The 20,340-nt window shown below is 38.9% G+C and overlaps 1 protein-coding gene across 3 annotated transcripts; it reads left to right on the top strand.

The window, feature by feature from the left end:
* The first annotated feature begins 13 nt into the window (after nt 1-13).
* On the top strand, nt 14-14,500 carry LOC105430893 (sorting nexin-8). Of its 3 annotated transcripts, XR_016138069.1 has the most exons (10): nt 14-371; nt 1,657-1,784; nt 7,795-7,927; nt 10,194-10,384; nt 10,522-10,639; nt 10,859-11,318; nt 11,582-11,798; nt 12,040-12,228; nt 12,514-12,722; nt 13,026-14,500. XR_016138069.1 is itself a non-coding variant. In XM_011644664.3 (9 exons), exons 1-9 carry the CDS (start codon nt 347-349, stop codon nt 12,595-12,597), a joined length of 1,545 nt encoding a protein of 514 aa, XP_011642966.2. In that variant the 5' UTR covers nt 14-346; the 3' UTR covers nt 12,598-14,500. The 3 variants fall into 3 exon arrangements, 2 of the variants coding, with proteins under 2 accessions (XP_011642966.2, XP_011642967.2); XM_011644664.3 differs by having other exon boundaries at nt 12,514-14,500; XM_011644665.3 differs by lacking the exon at nt 14-371 and adding an exon at nt 383-843 and having other exon boundaries at nt 12,514-14,500.
* Nucleotides 14,501-20,340: the final 5,840 nt, after the last annotated feature.

Below are 20,340 nucleotides of genomic sequence, written 5' to 3'. Positions count from 1 at the left end.
GCACGAGCACGAACACGAGGATCGGCGGTATCCCGTTGTCAGTCTTCCGCCGTGCGGCGACAGCGTGTAGTGGGTTGGCGTTTCTCGTCGCGTTGTCATCCTTATTGTTGACGTGTCGTAACGCCGTACGCTCGCGAAGTGCCGCGAGTGCGCGCGGTCCGGCAGCGAGATCGGAGTACCGAATTCTTGAAGTGTTCTTCGTGCGATCGTCGTGATATCATCAACTATCGATGCTTGTCGACGACGATTGATTCTGTCTTTTTCTCTCTCTCTCTCTTTTTCTCTTCTTCATTCACCGCACGGGTCCAGCACGGATGATCTACGGATGATCCACGGATGATCCAACATGGCGTCGACCGATCTGTCGTTCGGTAAATGATGAGCTTCTCCGAGAGCCCCGTAACAACCTCCATGACAAGGTCCCTCACGAGGTCAACCGGTTTTCTCGTCGGTCGATTGTCGTCGCGTCGCGCTGCGTCGCGTCGTCGTTGGCTCGCGAAAACGCGGTCGCTCCCTTCTCTCTGTCTCTTCCCCCCGGATGTCCCGATCTTCTTATCAATGCGAGCGCAATGAAAATACGGGACAAATCGGGCGGACGTCTCTTGTTTGCTTTCCGCTCGCCGAGAACGAGTCTCGAGAGATGAAGCTTCCTTCCCCTCTCTCCCTCTCCCTCTCCCTCTCTCTCTCTCTCTCTCTCTCTCTCTCTCTCTCTCTCTTTTTTTCCCACTCCGAAGTTCGCGTGTCCGGGATGCGCTCGTCAGATAATCAGCTGATCTTTAGGACACCTTGACATCCGCGATATAATCGCGTACACGCGGCCGATGCTGCCCGATGATGATAACGGTAACAACGGTTGCGTGCGCTTGAGTCCATCTGATTTTCGTAACGTTAACAAATTTGCGAAACAAGGGTGAATTCACCGATTTTAATGAAGTGATTTCGATATGCTTTCCGCAAACGCGAATCGATTAAATCGCAGGATTGAAATATCGAAACTTGCTGGCGTTAAAGAGAAACTGAGATTCGATTTTCGCATGTCTACGTTAATACGAGCTAATAACCCGAGATGTTTCATAATTGCTTCACCTTGAAATTTTATTTATTCTTCTTGACATGGAATCTTACCGAAGAATTAAAATTATTGAAGAATCAATCAAAAACTGCCTGAACAGCATATTACTTAAAATTTAATTTACGAATATCATTCAGTCTCAAAGACTCAATTTGACTGATTTAACCAATTACATAGATCGATTCATGATAAATTAGCACTTCGAAAACAATTCCACGTGAATCATATGCCAAAGGTTTTACTGACATAGTTTCACCTTATAGCATATTACACGTAGACAAATTCGGGACAGCGAACGTAGCTAGTAGGGAAAAAAGTTCAGCGTAGCTGCATTTCCGCGAGGAACGGTTTCTCGCAAGAAACATGGAGAAAGTCACTCCCTTTAACAAAAGCACGCTCGTTCGCGGGACGATACGAAACGCGTGCACGTACCTACTTTGCGTTTCGTCACGCGCGACCGACGAGAGCGGTCGCGAATAGAGCGGACGCCGCTCTCGAAGGCCTCGTTATAGCCGTCGAGGAGACCTGTCTCCTTCTCTCTCTTTCTCTCTTTCTCACGTGTTTCTCTCCTGCACGAATCCCAGGCTCTATACCGGCGTTCTACAGAGAAGTCTACGAGAAGGTCTGCTCACCCATCAGCGGAAACGTGAAGCTCGAGGTATTCAGATCCCTCCTCGTCAAGTCGCAGCTAAGCGGTTCCGTCGTCAATCAGGTACGATCCAGATTATCTTGGTTTTGTATATTCCATTTTCTATCGTCTCTCGTCTCCTTATTTATCTTATCTTTTATTTTTTTTGTTGAGGGTTATTTTTAATACACGAAATCGTATAGAGGAAGTTTCTTCACTGATAACACTTCCGGTGAGTGAAGAGATGTTAAAGTGTAATCCAAATACGATTTGAATGATCCAATAAACTGCACTCAGTTGAAATCGTAGTAATTTTAATTACAACAATGAATAAATAATTACTTGAAGTATAGACAAATGTGTAAGTACTTTGGTATTAAAATTAAGAAATTTATAAGAAATGTTGATCACAATTCAAATTTTGAATATTAACGTGTAACTTTTTCCCTAAAGCGAAAACGTGAAAAATGAAAATTTTTTAATATTGAAGATAATGGAAAAAAATTTTATTTTTCACATTTCCGCCTTAGAAAAAAAATTGTATGATCGATATTCAGAATCGAATTGTGATCAACTCTATTTTCTATAAATTTCTTAACAATTTACTACCACGAGCACACGATTTTAATTCGTAATTTCATTGGTTTTCTCTTCTTCTTATTTTATGGAGTCGATCAATTTCGCTTTCGAGAGGTTCGCACAAGGCAATGCTCCCTTTACTGATTGCGGCGAAGATCTTATTTATTTTCTCATCTTGCGAATCCATCAAGAAATAAATGAAGAAGATGGGGCTGAGTAAGAACGGAAGCAGGCGTTCCGTCGGACTGCTACAAAGAAATACATTACGCCGTGGAGTAAATCCGATAGCGAGTTTGAACGGACGGTACTCTCACGGGTTTCAATTTCTAGCATACCGCCCGATCTTTCCCAAGAGGAATTTACTTGTGTTATGTTTGCGATCGCACATGAAACATTTACAGCTATTCAAATTCATACTTTGTACATATCGAGTAGATATCGCGATGATCCAGTCTTTGTACTTTGTTACGTGACCTTTATCGATCTCGATTATCACTCGAGTAAACGAACAGTTATAATTAGTTAAGTTAGACTGGGATTATATTGTAATTCTTTAACCAGAAGTTACCAGGATAACTGATTTTCGATCTCCGTATTAAATAAGCGAATAGTCTTAATTGATTAATTTTATATATTTTATTTTGAATTAAACCAGGGGTATCGAAATAACTGACTGCTCACCGCAAACGATCAGATAATTATTGCTCGTTCTTGTATGATGAAGATTTTCTCTGGCGACTTTTCACCGCTCTTGAAATTAGTGCGCGACGAACATGAAAATTTAATAATCCGGTCATCCTTATTCGACTTTCTATCTGGAATAATAACCAAGCAATTTAATTATAAATACATGCGTCACAGTTCCATGAGCACGATGGTACATCGTGAATGTGTCAGATAATATAATCAAGGAATCGTAAAGGAGGAAAAACGTCATTCATGTCACAATTTTGTATAATATTAAGAGCGATGCTTGCGTCGAACTTTGAATACCGCCTCAGGAGTGAAGAAATTCGCGCGAGCGATTGTCATTTATTCGAGCGTCGGAAAGGATTTAATTTCAGCCTTATAATGATTCCTCTCTCCCCCCCCTCTCTTCCCCATAATCGGTTAAATCCCGTTAAGGCGCTTAACGTTTTCCTTCTCGCGATTTACGTCGCGGAGAAACTCGTCACGTCTAGGAACGTGTGGACCTCATTGCGACTGACAAGATAATTTGCTGGATCTATGACGAATTCACTTCTCGTGTTACCGATCATTTCGATTGTTTAATGCGACGCGCTTACTCCATCGAGAAAAATCTTCACGGCTCTGCGCGTGTCATTTAAGATTAAGATGAGCAAATTGCTATTTCCAACTATTACCGATATTATTGGTATTTTTATTTTAGCGCGTGTGTATACATATGATTAAATCTGACTTCGCTGAACGCGCGAATGAGAAATTGCAGCGAACCGAGAGACTTTTTTCTAAACGCTTTTCCTTATAAGTCATTACTCATATTCGTATCGTGCTTCGTAATGTTATCGTCATTTGCGATTTCATCATCGTCTTAAGCATCGTGCTATCTAGTTTTATTCAATAATTACCCCGCTCGGTAATATTTCTTCAAATCCGAAGCAGAATTGAGGAGACGGAAATATGACGAAACGCGAGCGAAAGAAATATTTTTCAGGCAGTTATTCTCTAACTTCCACGTTACGTAATTCCATTCCGATGACGCGAACCGGTTGCGCCGGTACCATCCACGTCGTTATCTCGCTTGCAGTTCGGGTTCATTCCTGTTCCGCTTTTTCGTTCGGCCCGTTCGCCGTTCACTCCTGCGAAAGTCGTCAATTACGCGCGGCAAATGTTTTCGTAAAAATGATTAAAATATTCCAGGCGCCTGTATCAATGGCACCTTATCATCTTTAACAGCACGCCCGGCGATGATAGCGCGCATGAACGCCCCTTCATAATGATGCAAGATTACGTGGCAGGGTCAACCGTACCGTCATGTGCAGTCTGCTATGCTGAACGACGTCATAAACGCGTTCCAGCATGTTTGCGATTGGTCTACTCACCTTTTATTTATTATACACGTTTATTCCATCGCACGCTCAGAATTCACGCGCGATTTTGCGGAAAGTTCCTGGGTCTTATCGCGCCTGAATAGCATTAATCCTCGGAAAAATACTGACTTTGACGGCGCAAAATCAAAATATGCATGCGATTTCTATTGCATAAAACATTTCTCGGCGACAAATTTCTCGACGAATATAAGATGAAGTGAACTTGGACTGGCCTCATGCGAAATGCCAACGTCCGCTAGCATTAAGTAATCTTAACAAATTAAGTCCGACTTTAACTTCCGTTAGCGTAATTCGCTCGGAACTGCGTAAAGAAATATGAGTTTAGTTTCCGCTTGTATTTTCTTGGAGTTTACATATTTACATTTCTGGATGTAGATTATGTAAAATTTCATCGAATTAAAATTTCATGAGTTTTTATCGAAATGTTAACTGGTTAATATTTTTAGATATGTACGATAGCTTTGAGAAACTTGATAGCGCAAATTGGAAATCAGTTTTGCAAAAATTTCGCGAAAAAGTTAATGCGATTCTGCCCAGAAATGTCACGTCGCATCGCGACGTCATTCGCCGTGTCCGTCTCTCGTTCATTGTGCTAACAACACAATCAAAATAGCATTACGCAGGGCCGCGCCGAGGTGTTGCGAGTAGAATAGCAATCCTTTTAGCTATAGGGTGTCTCAAGATTTATAAATTTATAAAGAAACAATCCGTCATTAAAATTAAAATTAAATACAGTTATAGTAAAACATATAGACGAATTTTTTTCCGTAATAATTTAAATAAAAATTTTGTTTTAATTTTTTTTTACTACTATTGCAGAGTTTGTGCAAAACTTGTCAGATTAGTCTGCACTCCATTTCTTTATATATATATATATGAAAAAAAGAGAAGCAAAAGGAAGAAAACATGATAAAGTCATATCTCGTTTCAAACTCTTTTGCGAAGCTGATTTACTCTGAAACTATATAATTTTACGCTGCCTCTCAATTAAGTGCGATAGATTAAAATACGCCCGATACTTCCGCAGGCATACTTTAATATCCATTTCCAACGTTCAAAACAGCAGCTGGTACGCGAGTCGTCTTCCTGCTAGGTGAAATCATTTGATTGCCGTCTTCCGCATTGGCACGCAATGTGTGCGGTACTTTTATATCGAAAAACTCTAAAACACGCGTTATTTCGACGCGAATACATTTCCCGTACTTTTCTCGGCGGTCATCCTCGAAGTAATTCGTGCGATTGATCGTTAACAGCTGAACGATCGTTCAATCGTAAAATAATTGTCTCTTCCACGTCGAGCAGCACCGCGAGAGTAAACGTCTTTAAAACGAGGCGCGACATGTGTGGCTTCGATTGTGTCGCCGTCGTGTTACAACTCGCGACGGGATGTTTGAGCATCGTCTTTTCAGATTACACGCCTCGGGCTCGCAAATGGGAGATGATAATGAGTTGCACCGGCCGATTCAGGGGCATAATTATCTCGCTTAGAGACGTTGCGTGACGAGCCGGGCACACACGCGGGCTCTCGTTACACAGGCGGGGCCTGGCGTTCACGTGCGTCCTCACACCGAACGTCACATCCGCTTCTGTACCCGTGCGCGATGTTGCATCGAACTGTATCGACTGTAGCGAATGTCAGCCCACTCCCACGTTCTCGCTAGTGTTTCGCCCTCGTCTCTCCCTCGTCTAAAAATATCCTTCGCGCGAATACGCGCGTGGTACTCCTCGAAATCGGCGTAAGTGATTTCGTTACGTTGTGTGTCAATGACATTAATCAACGCTGATTAGATACAACCCACGAATGATTCGCGGACTTGTAACGAGGTAACGAGTTATGCAACCCCCCTCCCCCTTCCGGTGATCGCGCAAAGATATTCGCTCGATATTGTACGGGCGCTGTTATTTTTTTTTTTTCCTCCATTTTCGGATCTTATCGTATTGCGATTAATAACGATAAGATCTCGCGCTTATATTCACGCGTGTTCCAAAGCGCGCGAAACATAATGTCTCGCACATGAGATAAGGCGCTCTCTCGACGCGATATCGCTCTCTTCGCCATCATAAACCTGTTTAGACGGCGCATTAAAACTAATTTGCGCATACCGGCGTGCACGTTACGTCAAATAGACGAGACTCTTTCTTCGTTCTCTCGCTTTTTTCGTTCGGCTCGCTTCATGAATATATATTCTTTTTTGCGAAAAATTCTTTCTGTAAGCATCTCCTCCACCTCTTCTCGCCGATGTCTCCATCTCGATCTCTTCCTCATTTATTCCTCATTATCTACGAGCTTTATCATATTCTTCCGACGAACAAAACACGCACTCGTGCGTGCAAGAAGAAGAGACATGCCCGCCTGATGCAAAACGGCTCGTCGATTCTCGTTGTTTACTCGTGATTCGCATACGTAATCAGAATGAGAAATCTAGTATTGTTTCAAGTTTTCCTCCTGGCTTGAACTTGATCGGCGATTAAGATTTAACAATGCTCGAGAGAGCAATGAGAAAGCGAGGGTGCCCGCAATGGCGTAGTCGGCCTACTCTTTTCAACCGCACTTTCCATACTCATATCTTTTTTGTTTCTCCTACAAAGCATCAATCATTTCGCTGTAAGTGTATCTCTCGTTCAAAGCTCAAATATAAAGTCACGCATATTTACATCAATTTAAATTTATTATTAGAAATATGTATAATTATATCTTTCTAAAGATAAAGAAAGATGACATGATTACAGAGACGTAAAATTTAATTTCTTATGCGCACGTATGTCCATAAATTGTAATAATTATAATAATCAAATTATAAAGGGAGGAAAGAGGAGTAGTAGGTCTTTTTCTTCCTCTACATTTAAGCTTCTGGATGCACTTTTGTATTCAGTGTGAGTCCGCGTGCACTCACGTCTTCCGCTCAGTGGTTTCTTTGAGCAGGAGGGTGAGGGAAGAAACGCGATGATAAGGAGAGAAGAAGCAATACGGGGGAATAGCGAGAAGGTGAGATGCGAGTGAGGATGGAAGTAGAGGTGGAATGGTGCGGCAAGGTAGAAAAATCCCCGGAATGCAGTTACTTTCATTTATGGCCTAATCCTTAGGCTTCTCTCACAGAGAATTCACCGCCGCGCTGCCCGTTACTCGGGCACAAGGTGCAGCGTGTATAATTTTATTGCGAACGTTTTTTCAAGTATCTTCTTTTTTTTATTGATATATATATATATGTGTGTGTGTGTGTGTGTGTGTGTGTGTGTGTGTGTGTGTGTGTGTGTGTGTGTGTGTGTGTGTGTGTGTGTGTGATTACTTGTGATTTCTAAAGGAATCATATTTCCAATAATTGCTTTATTTTCAGATCAAATTATTAAAATTAATTCATTAGTTTTGATTTCGCGATATCTATAGCATTAGGATGTGCTAGAAACGATCCTTTAAAAAACATTCTTCATCTATCTTTCCTTAGATATGGAAGCTAGTAGACAGCAAGACGGGTTATCTTACGAGAAGCGGACTTTACAAGGGTCTCGCTCTTGTCGCCTTTGCTCAGCAAGGAAAGCAACCGAGCGACAAACTGCTGGAAATCTCCGAATCCCAAGGTTAGTCAAATTTAAATTAACAAATTATAATTAAACTTAAATTATTCTAATTTGTTACATAAAATGTTATACATAATATATGTCGCCTACGTATCTCCAGAGGAACAAAAAAATTTTCAACTCGGTAGATACACTATTTCATTCGATGACAGGTTGTATGGATGAGAATATTTATTATATTTATTTATTTTTTTAGTTTTTATTTTTTCTACTTTTTTATATGAGAATATAATATTTTATATATATAATATTTTATTACAAGACTAAGTAAGTATAAAGACTTTATTTTTAAGAATACGTTTTGATAAAAAACTATTTTTTACATTTTTATAAATAAGATAAAACTTGGTTACTTTCGTTATGTTTTTGGATAATAAACACAAATAGACGATAATTGCGGTGGAAAAAATCGCGAGTAGCGAACATCTCGTGTTGTGTGTGGATAAGAATTAAATATTCGTGTTGAACTTGCCTTGGATTTTTTTGCAGCGATTCTCTTACGGTACCTCTTTTATAGCTTAAGTAATTTGCTTCGCAAACAAGAGAAGCCATATACATACAGACAGTCTTCCGTGCCGTTAACACAATCCGTATATAGACTGCGATGAAAGTAGGTCTTGAATAAGTCTATTATCGGACAGGTGTTTAGATAATGCGCGAACGTGCTTTAGCGGCATATCAAGAGACCAGTAGGCGTTTACCGGAGTCATTGACCAGCAAAATCATTACCGTTTTGCTTATCGTTAGAAAGTTTCGTACTGTCGCAACTCGAGAAAACGTACTGCAACTTTTCATTAAAATTACGTGTGTGGATCACTGTGCTGCGTAACGTATTTTTCATTTGATAATAACAAAACGAATTCTTTAAATTATAACTACATTATTTCATACGTTTCATCATATGAATAAGTTATTAGATTATCTCTCGCTTAGATTCCTCTTTCATCTGTAAAAAGAATTGTTTCATAAAAATTGGTGTTTATTATGAATTATATTTTGTTGAGATTACGCGTACACAATCTCTTTCCAGAGATTTTTACATTTTTTCGCACGACGAAATGAAAATTTAGCTTAGTGCGAAAATAATCATTTATGACCTGTCCTTGTTTTGAAATCGCACAATATGATCACTCTTGTTATACAATTATAGGAACTGATAAATTGATATCCCTGAGTGTGGGGACATTGGTGGTCCTGGCATAACTAAACGGGGGCGCGAAAAAAGAGACATACACTGAATGGCTGGAGTCCGAGCAAGTCGTGTCGTATCATTAGTGAAAGCTCACGCTTTACGTTTCTTTCGTTTTTTTTTTTTTTCAACAGTGACGCGATTCCCTGCATATCGTATCCCATCCGCGTTAGTTAATCCCACACAATGTTGAATTACAAATGCAAGAAGTGAAGGCGGCTTTATGAAAGTCGAGTGGTGAATGGTAAAACTGTGGGAACATAACAAGCGTAGTTGTACGTAGCTAAGTATTAGCTGAGGTCAGAAGACTCCTTCGTTATCGAGGTTGCAATGACGAAGATTATTTGCCACGTCTCATAGGAATTACAATACCGCGAGATCTCGCTTCGGACTGAGATAGACGAAGTAGAACGAGAAAAATACAGAAAGAGAAGACACAGTTATCTTTTTTTTCTCTTGGATGATTGTTTCATTCATTACCACAATTTCGTTTTTATCTGTTAAGGTAGTAACGGCACTGCGAAAAGAAACGGATTTTACTCGATGATATCGAGGTCGAAGGAGTTGTTGAATTATCAGCTTTAATACTGATTATATCTATTCACACACAACACAAAGGCAGGAATAATGGCAAACATTAGCACACTTGTAATATTTAAAAAGAAGAGGCAAAGATAATCAAAACGAGATAAACCAAAATATTGATAAAAATATTCTTGAAAGAGTATTATTTTCAATCTATTTCATATATTAAACTTTTGTTTCGTTAAATCACTTTGAATAAATTTCGCTTAAAGGATAAATATGTAAAATAAAAATAGATTTTTAATATTACAAAGATCTAAAAAGTATATGACGATATTCAAGTTCAAGGGGGCGTGTTCTCAAAGCCAAGAAACACTTGCAGTATTCCCATCCCGCAGTACTCGAGAAGAATTTAATTCGTTAAACTTAATATATATCAATCAAATTTTATTGCTACTAAGTAATCGTACAACTGTCATCTTTATTAAATGTGACCAGCCGGCAATTATCAGAAAATGCATCCTTCACTCGAGAGGATCTTCTTATTCGCAGAATTACCCGTCCCCGCTCTGGGAGATCTGTCGGAAGTGACGCTTCTGGCGCAGAGGCTACATCGAGGCAATCCCGCAAAGTTGAGTCACACCTACTCGGACATCTGTAATCTGGACACTATTGAGGTCAATCTTGTTCCCGAGAAGAAGGGCATCTTTTTGAAGCATGTGGAGTATCAAATCACCAGCAAGGTATTATCCGAGTTCTGTCCACGTACGACAAAATGATATTATTATTCAGATTGCTTTAATAAAACTACGTTGTCCGGATTCTCTTATACATCATAACGGAAAACGTAAGCTTACACGGATAAATTTTATGTTTCTAGAGGTTCAATTCTGTGGTCTACAGGCGTTACAATGACTTCGTGTCATTATATGATCTACTTCTGGCTCGGTTTCCTTATAGATTGATTCCCAAGTTACCACCGAAAAAAATCGTAGGAGGTAAATACACACATACACATGAGCGCGCGCGCGCACGCGCACACACATATAATTGTTAACACAAGCACAAAAAGTTATATAGTTTTACAGTTTTACAGTTCATTATAGGAATGTAAACAATCGTATATTTATTATTTATCGTATAGTATATTATTACAGTTTTATAATATATTATGGAAAATATTCTTGGGAAATACATTTCTTTATTTCCCGTTGCAGCGGATTCACAATTTCTCGAAGAGAGGCGACGTTCTCTCCTACGGTTTCTCACGTTGATCGCTCGTCACCCAGTGGTCAGCGACGATCCGATCGTCCAGTTCTTCTTCACGTACACCGGCGACGAGACGCAACACAAGATCCGCGAAGTGTTCAGGCGTGTGCCTGACGAATTCGCCACGTCCGAGCTGTCGTCAAGGGCGAAGGAGCTGATGCCACCAGAGACGCTGACCGAATTTGCGAACAGTCGCGATCAGATACGAGTGATACTCCTCGGGATCTCCCGACTGAAGCACATCGCCGACAGCTTGGCAATCAGATCGCATAATTATGCGGTGGACATGGCCGAGCTTGGCAATCAGTTGAGCACTTTGGCTGCGGAACAGCACGGCACCGGTACCTGGATCACCGGAGGTTCTAGTCTTTGGCAAGATATGAAAAAAGGCTTTCACGTAATCTCGAAGTAAGAATCCGATATCGATAAGGAAAGCTCTTGAGATTTTACGATACTTGTCCTTGTGTGATGTAATCGTTATTTTTTTTCATTTTAAGAAGAGTATTGATAACACGAAAATACTTGAAATTTTTTACGTTATCGTTGCGTGCTATACGATACAATCCTCCCCTTTATTTTCGTTTTTTATACTTTAGAGGAATTTAATCTCTCGCGATCGCTTTGCGCTTAAACGAGATAAGATATGAAATAAATGGACCTAAACATTTTAGAGAATTTAACCTGCTATCGACTAGAGCGCTCCAACAAGCGGTCAGAGAGGAGACTACGGTTTGCGAAAGGCTGAATCTTCTACTCGATATTTTAGTCGCGCACAGAATGTTGTGCGAGAGACACGAACGAGGTGTCAGCGCCGATCATCAACGCGCCCTGTCGACGATGCTGTCTCTCAAGAAGCGGCAGATGCAAGGCGTTATTCGCGGTACTGATGTACGTGCTCACTTAAAATTTATTAGCTGGTAATTTCCGCGCAGATTATAATCGGCAATCATGTTGTATAATTACTTGCCGGTAGTTTGCAGTAGCACAACCTGAGAAATCGCGAAGATTCTCTTATAAAGAGTAAACGTAACTTCCTGTGACCTTACGCAATCCGTCATAGTTGACGAATACGTCAACGCGGCGTACGTTCATTTCGAGAAGAGTACACGCGATCTTATCGTATGCCCAGGCCGACACTGTCGAATACCTCGAGAACAAGATGGTCTCCCAGGAGTCCGTGATTGCCAACGTCGAGCTGAGGAACTGCTTCTCGTTGCTTTGCTTGCACATGGAGACACAACTCGTTCACGCGCACCTAGAGATACTCGCCACCGTTCTACAGAGTCTCGTGAGCGTGCAAGTTCGCGGACATTCCGAGGTAAATATATGATCGACAATCAATAATTCAAATTACATTATTTAATGAACATATTATTAATGAATACATTCATTTTTCAAACAAACCGAAGAGGTCTCGGTGAGTCATTGCACATTATTCCTCGAGATTTGAATACGAGAAATTTTTTTTCTTTATTTTCCCTTTATACCTGCAATACTACTAGGCGTATATATCGAGCAAATATCTTTAATGCTAGAGTACACACGCATACATCATCGGATTTGCAAACGAATGGAAATTGCTGATGCAAACGTTTGTTTATAGTTGGCTGAGGTGTGGAAACTAATCGAACCGACGATTACAAAATGTTTGCCAGAGAAGTTAGCAAGTGGGTCCAACGGAGGATAGCACAGTGACAAAGTTTCATACCGCGACAGATCATGCGTTAAATAATTGAATACCGAAACTTGTATACAATTCCTAGTAAATGTGACTACTGAAGCGAAATATCGTTGAAGAGAAAAAGGAGAAAGGTTCAAAATTTTCATTCTATTTTCATTCTATTGATTACATAGATTCTCTACTGATTATAAATTTTTGCAGCATTTGTGTATCCTTTGATTATCAGATGTATTCTGCATGATATTTTAAATGAAGAATATTTATCTTTTATTATTATATAACGATAAGAAGCAATCTCGAACATGTATACCGCGTTCAAGTTTTAAACATTCCCTGTTGTGTACTTAATATATTTTATGAATTAGCTAATACGCAAATGATATTTTCTAATTCTCTAATAACATAAGTCTGCAAAATTTTATTTTTTTTTGCAGTTTGGAAAAGAAGAACAATTTCTTATAGTTTTCTCATAGTTTTTGTCCGCCAAATTTAAATCCGCAAAAAATGCCCCCGCGTTAAATTTTTAAGAAAAATATGTGGTAGAAACATCCCAAAACATGTTTTTAATTATTTTTGAAAAAAATTAATAAATGTGAGATTTCGAAAAGAGCTCAAATTAATGTTTAAACATTAATATGAAAATATTTAATCTTTTACCATTAGTATCGAATGTCTGGCATCGAATGGCATCGAATCTCTGTGCGTTTTATTTTCAAGGATGGGTACTATCTACTTGATAGTATCAAGTAGAGCGATTGCTCCATGCAGTCCCCAGTTTCGCATGTGCGAAACAATTGTAAATAATAAAAATTTCAATAGCGGTTTGATATTTTATTCGTATAATATTTTTTTTTCATACAATAAAATATTTCATACAAAGTTCGTTTTTTTAAAAAAGTGTTAAAAATCATTTAATTAATAATTGTTTATACAAATAAAAAATTGTACCTTGTAAACGAATAAAAATAACATTTTTATTATAAAAAACACCTTCAGTCCTATGTAGTAAATTAATTGAAATTTTTACTATGTGCAAAAAGGCAGTAGGCTACAATGACCAATCGTCATTTTATGATATGTGCGTCTAAAAACTGACCTCTGAAAACAAAATATGCCTGAGGTGCAATAATACCTTGCGATAAATGATCCAATTCGTATATTTTCATATTAAAGTATGATGTTCAAGCATTAATTTGAGCTCTTTTTCTATAGATCACATCGGCTTTATCGCATTTTGCAAAATTAAAACTTTATGAAATTTTAAAAATATTTTAAAACGTTTTTTTAAGGAGAGCGAATTTCTATCCTATTTTTTTTTTAACTTGATGTGATAAAATATTCTTATTTGTGGATCCAGATTCAGCACATAAAAAATTATTTTTAAGAAACTATTCTTGTTTTTCAAATTGCAAAATCGCGCAGATCTATGTAATTGTTATATGTACATAAAGATTTGTAGTTTGTATATACATATGTCATATCGATACATGAAGTACCTAAGTAATTGTAAATATATACATATATAGCTCGAATATTTTACAAGAAAATTTATATTCATATCGTATATACATGTAAATAGTCTGAAAATCTTTTATGTGCGCCACGTGGACCGTGGATCTTTTCCATGTATTACATATATTGGAATTTCTCTCAGAATTATCGTTATTTTATTGATTTAAATGAATTTTATTTTAACAAAATCTATATTTACAAGTTTAAGTGCTAAGATGTTTGATGTAAAAACCTTGAAGCTCAATGCCCAGTCAACATTTCTAGGCAAAAATAATTTAATTTTAAAGTGATAAAGATAACTCATAAATTCAAAACTCAGCGGTAGTTCCGAAATATTTTGCATGATACTCATGTTTATAACATAATGGTGATGAAATATATTATTATTATAAAAATACATTTTTATTTTTCTTGTCAGTAAAATCACGTGATTTTACTTAATGCTTCAATGAATATTTAAAACAAATTTTTATTGACGGAAATCGATTGGAAATAATCCGTTTGTTATCGACGAAATGGATATTATCCACTGTGCTGGTCCGTTATAATAAATTCATGATATCCAGAAATATTCAAGGCGAATAGCATATTTTTCCATAGTTTATTTATGCAAATATGCGATAGCTACAACGTTACATGACTTGAATTCGAAACAGAGGGTTTGCAACGTGCATTTCATTTTCGGAGGTAACATAGTCCGCTGTACCAGTTTGAATTGCAACGTCACAGATGTCGGCACGAGGATCTCTCGTTAAGAAATATAAAATCCTTTGGTAGGCTTATGCATCTGACATTAATTATATTATTGATGTGACGTTGAAGATAAAATTTTAAAATTTCAAAAAAAAAACATGTGCAGTTTCGTGCAATTTTATTTAGCACAGACAGTCTTTGTTCTTCGCGCTCAATTTATATTACAGAAGAGCAATGCGTTACGTTAGGGCACGAAACGTTAATTATTGCTGAGTCGTCAGAGTGGCAATTTACCATCGTGTAAGGAGTGACGACATGTAGAACTCGTAGGGTCGCCTCTCGTAAACGGACCCTGCCGAATGAGTCGTATTCGCGTGCACATCAATTCGAAATAAGGTTCTTAAAAGCTTCATCAAGCGTCCTCGCTCTTCTAGCATGACGAACGATAGCCGTGTAATGCTCTTTGAACGTCCAGCATTTTAGATTAAAGGCGGTTAACCTTTCTCTTCTACGTATCCTGAACCGTCGAGAGAATAACACATTCGAGCTTCACCCGAGCGGAAGTAACATTTATCTCCGATATTTCTTCACGAAAGGACTTGTGCCGGAAACTTCACGTAACACAAATTGGTTCACATCGGACGGATGTCCGGGGATCATGAATTGACTTTCAGAAAAAAATACAATGGAAAATACATCATATTGAAGTTATCGTATTCTTCTTGCAAATTTTGAACATTTTTTTCCCTTCAAGATAGACGTGTGTTCAAAATTTTAAAACGTCTCAAGTGAAAGACGACTGATATCATTATTATTAATAATAATTCTGTATTACTCTTTATTTCGCTAGTAATAAGTTTCGACAAGTTCACGAAAATCATTCGCGTCGATAAAACCCAATCAACATTGCAATTTGACATTAATTGGCATCCGCAACAGGATCCTCGATCGATCGTCCGCCGCGCCCAGAAAAACTCTTCGACCATCCACCTCGGAGACCTCTTTCGTTGCACTTGAATGTCAACATCATCAGATAATGTTCCTCGGCAAGCAATTGAGAACTCGAGAATGAACGAGAATATCCCCCTCTCTCCCCTTCCTCCCGTCCTCGTCGTCGAGGAATCGGCTGGAAGGGTATATGCATGAAGGATGCTAGACAGAAGGGACGTGCTATTGAACATTGCAGAGGCAATTTTCCCCGACAATACCGGCCACTTTGTTCCGGCCCCGCGTGCGTGCTTTGTGAGTCACGCGTGAGTCAGGTGTATTCCGCTCCTTCCGCCGGCGCCGTTGAAGAAATTCCGGCGCAGGAAGAGCACCGGCGCATCGGGGCCACGGGAAAGAGGAACAGGGAGGAACCGTGATAACGCGACGCGTTAATTAGGCGCCTTAGGTCATACCGACTAATTCGCCTCCTTTGTGCGTCCTGTGCCGTCCGCTCGCGTTATCTACTCGCGCTATCGTATCTCCGTACCTCCCTCTTAATTCGATTGCTTAAACAGAGTACTCGAGTATTCCGAGTACTCTCTCTCTCTCTCTCTCTCTCTCTCTCTCTCTCTCTCTCTCTCTCTCTCTTTCTTTCTCCGAGAGGATATCCCTGTCACTTTCGTTTCGCGAATTTTTACGACTCGCGTCCGCTTGGATTTATATCCTCCGTGGAAGTACGCTGAATTAAAGATCGAAGCTCCATTAGAAGTACGCCCACGTTCCAAGGAAGCTAGGTTCCTTTTACTTTTAATCTATTTATCTTCGTATCGTTATCCCAGCTCACGGATACGGTAACACAAATATGAAGAGTCAATATAATAATTCCATTAATTGTCTCTTTATTTACACATGTACATTCCCTTTCTGGTATTATTATTATTATTATTATTATTATTATTTTCCCTGGCAGTTTCTTACACGCAAAGTTTAAAAATACATAAAATATGGTAAAAACCGTTCGCGACTAGAATTTTCTAATTTATGGCACTGAAAATGAAACGGATTTTTGCAACTAAACGCAAAATTATCAAAAAGAGATTCGTAATCGGGAAAGTGAAACTTTCTTCTGAACATATAAAAGTCACATTTCATTCACTCGTCTTTCAGTTGCCTTTTTGCCTTTTTTAGAGCGACTTTTGCAGTTCCCGATCATTCCAGTACCGAATTATAGGCTCGCGATGCAACGACGCGTGGTGCTGCACCGAAATGCAGCAAAGTATGAAATCATCTTGTTATCGTGACCGGCCAGGCAAGTGCGGCTCGTTAAGAGGATTTCCTTTGACGAGCTCTTTTTTTTCCCTCACGCCGCTCCTACTCGCGCGTCTCGTTTGCAGAATTTCGCGTTGCTGCATAAGGAGATGATACGATTAAAGTTGCGCATTTATAATTGGACGGTATATACGGTATAGTGAGAAAGGCGCAATTAGACGTAAGCCTGTTTATCCAGAACGGATGTTTTGTCTCGCTGAAAGTAATACGTTACGGTTGCCGGCACGTGCGCGATTAAACTCGATCAGAATCTCCTCTATTCAATCCGAAATTGACTTAGCAGGTTTCTTGTTTTCGGTAGAATGATAGAACGATCGGTGGATGAAATCGCGTTAAGGCGGCACAATGGTTGTTTCACTCGCGCGATTAGGCAGGATTTGTTGTGTCAACCGCCGGATATCGTCAGCTCTAATTCGATAAATTTTCCTTCTCCCCTCGGAGTGACAGTCGTCAAAGTCTGCGGCCTAAAATTACAGGAAATCAGCTCGATCTCGAGCAGCATATTCGACAATGAATTTCATAACCAGAACTCTGCGGGAAACGCGCGCTCGTCAAGTATCACCGATACGCGCCGCGGATAAGCTCGCGAGAATCCATTCGTTTCATTTTGCCGGATTTTACGGGCGGACGAATCGGCGACGACGGCAAAATTTTGCCGGCTGTACTTTCATATTTTCGTATATTACGCGCGTGAAATTTGCTGGCGGAACTCGGCGACGATGACGATGCGTTGGGAAAGAGCGGCTGTAGACGTTTTACGAAACGGTGAGTGACTGATAATTTCAGTCGAATTTACACGGTTCGTTCATCCCGCCAAAGGGATCGTGATAGTTGCGGTCAGTAGCGATAATTATAAAATTTCTGGGCGGTAATTGAATTTCATTGAGCTCAGATATCTTACAGATTTTTTTTAATGTAACATCGTCGCAATAATAATTACTGCTATATCTAAGAATAAAAAAAATTAATCCTTTCATTTTTATCATCCAGGCAAGAGAGATATGATGAAAATATTTTATTTGATCTTGCAATAATATTGATGAATATAAACAAGCTCGAGTATTAGATTGTATAGAATATAATGATTATACTTTATGAAGTAGTTAGTATGTAATAATCTGTATTATATACTTTAGATGTTTAAATGATGTTTCTAGTATATCGCGATAGCATATCCGCATTGCGTTGGATAAATTCACTTCTGATAATATCCGAACGAGAATTCGTTCCGTGCAGCGAATTCACTTGCGCGGAATTCGTCCGGGATGATCATCAGAAGCAAATCGGGCAAAATTCTCTTTTGGTGGGCCGCGAGGAGAGAGAAAAGAAAGGAGAGGCGGTGGGTTATGCTCTTTTCGAGCTCTGACGATCCCGCCTGGTTTTACATTCGGTGCGCCGGATTTTTATTGTCGACCTGTTTCACCGGAAGGATGTGCTGCCTCCGGAGAATTTAAAGCGCCATCCCGGCATTCTCTATTCTGTTGCGCCGCGGGAATAAACCCCGCTGGCCTGTAAAACGCATCGGTTTTTCGGCGGTTAGGTCACTTTACGCCGCGCTGAAGACGAGGTTGTCTCCCCTGACAGTTGACAAATGATTTGCATAATTCTAACAAGGACGAGAACAAGCGAAAAAAAATCCAAAGAGTATTAATTAAAAAGTGATAAATTAAATTTAAGACACGTGACCATTAATTAATCAGAAGAAGTATAATATGCATCAAACGTATATATAACGTTATATATTTCCATAGCAAGAGAAAAGTGCAGCTATCCGTATAAAGGAAAAGCCTATGAAATATGACACACCACCGCGCCTAAGGGCTAAATAAAACACACTATCAACGGGTTACAAAGGCCATAATCTAAATATCATAGCCCCTAAAAATATCTCCACACCGTTTCGCGTGTCAAAAGGTTACTATCCACGTAATACACAGTATAAAAGGTGTACACGTCATAGCTGTGAATTTGCCTGATTCCCAATACGATTAATCAAACTATTCGCAAGATACGATTTCGACTCGAGGTTGACTCACACGAGTGATTTGAATGCGAAGACGCGATATCTTAGAAATATAATGTACGAATCATTTTTCATAGTACACAATATACCCCGTAACGGACGTGCTTAAAGGAAATACGTATGATCGAAACTGGAGACTGTAAATCCGCTTCAATGCGAAAATAAATGAGGGAAGCGCGCGTCTCAACGTCGAAAGCCAATGTGGCATATTTATCATCATACCCCACTTCGCCCTTAGTTAAACAGACGTATATCCGATATTATTGAATAATCTACTTGCGTTATCAAGCTGACAGCACATTTCAAATTTACCGTAATCGATTGTTAAAGTATCGCTTCTTAAACAGAAACGAAGGGCATAGGGTATAGTTCGCGATAAATATAGATTGTATCCGACACGTTGACGATATTATCGAAAAATGCAATATTATATAAAATGCAACCGAACAAAACTCTGTATTTCCAATATAAATAAATGCTCCGCACGATCCTATTTTCTTTCACTGTGTAAAACGCGTACGTATTAATATAAATTCTTTGAACTCTTTTCTCTACCTGTAAATCCTAAACTTTTTATTTAAATAATCGTGCAATCATTTTTCTAGAAATGAAATTTTTTAATATACGCATCGTGCGTTTTCATATGTTTTTTTTAATATATGATAAGCGAATGAATTCTAAATAATAAAAGAATTGACGTAGAAATTTACTCTAATATTTTATTTTCACATTGAATTATTGTAGTATTGTTTAACCAAGTGAATTTAAGATACGTTTGGCAGAATTGCAAATTATACTTCATGCAGAAATTAATGTTTATGTTATGCCTCTTCAAATTCTGTTTTAGAAGTCTTATGTCTTTGTTAGAAGTTATGCATTTGATATTATCGAATAATTCCTCATGATTGACTTAAAATTTCCTTTAGCTCGATACAGCATGTTCTACGCACGCGATATAAATAACATAGTTTTTCAATTGTAAATTAATTAATATAACATATTATAAAAATACAAATAAAGAAATAATGCGCTGAAAACAAAATATAAAATGATAAGCAAAGAAAGAAAAATGCGTGTCAGACGTGATTATAATGAACGCAAAAGTGTCATAAGAGATGCTCAAAGTATGCTTGAAACTACGATTATAATAATCACTCCACTGGGCTCATAAATTATCGAGACATCGATTATTATTATACGGCTTGTAGCATCATTACCGGACGATATCTTGCATTATCGGGTAACGGCGGATTTACATATCAGAT

Source organism: Pogonomyrmex barbatus, unplaced genomic scaffold (genome assembly GCF_055798465.1).
Source record: "Pogonomyrmex barbatus isolate J1 unplaced genomic scaffold, ASM5579846v1 scaffold12, whole genome shotgun sequence".
Classification (NCBI taxonomy): Eukaryota; Metazoa; Arthropoda; class Insecta; order Hymenoptera; family Formicidae; genus Pogonomyrmex; species Pogonomyrmex barbatus.
The sequence above is the reverse complement of the archived record's forward strand: the minus strand, read 5'-3'. Positions and strand labels throughout refer to the sequence as shown.

Coding starts and splice junctions, on each gene's coding strand:
- LOC105430893 (XM_011644664.3), top strand. CDS start 347: ATGGCGTCGACCGATCTGTCGTTCG. Junction 372..1,656: donor GTCGACCGATCTGTCGTTCG/GTAAATGATGAG, acceptor CACGAATCCCAG/GCTCTATACCGGCGTTCTAC. Junction 11,799..12,039: donor GCGTTATTCGCGGTACTGAT/GTACGTGCTCAC, acceptor TCGTATGCCCAG/GCCGACACTGTCGAATACCT.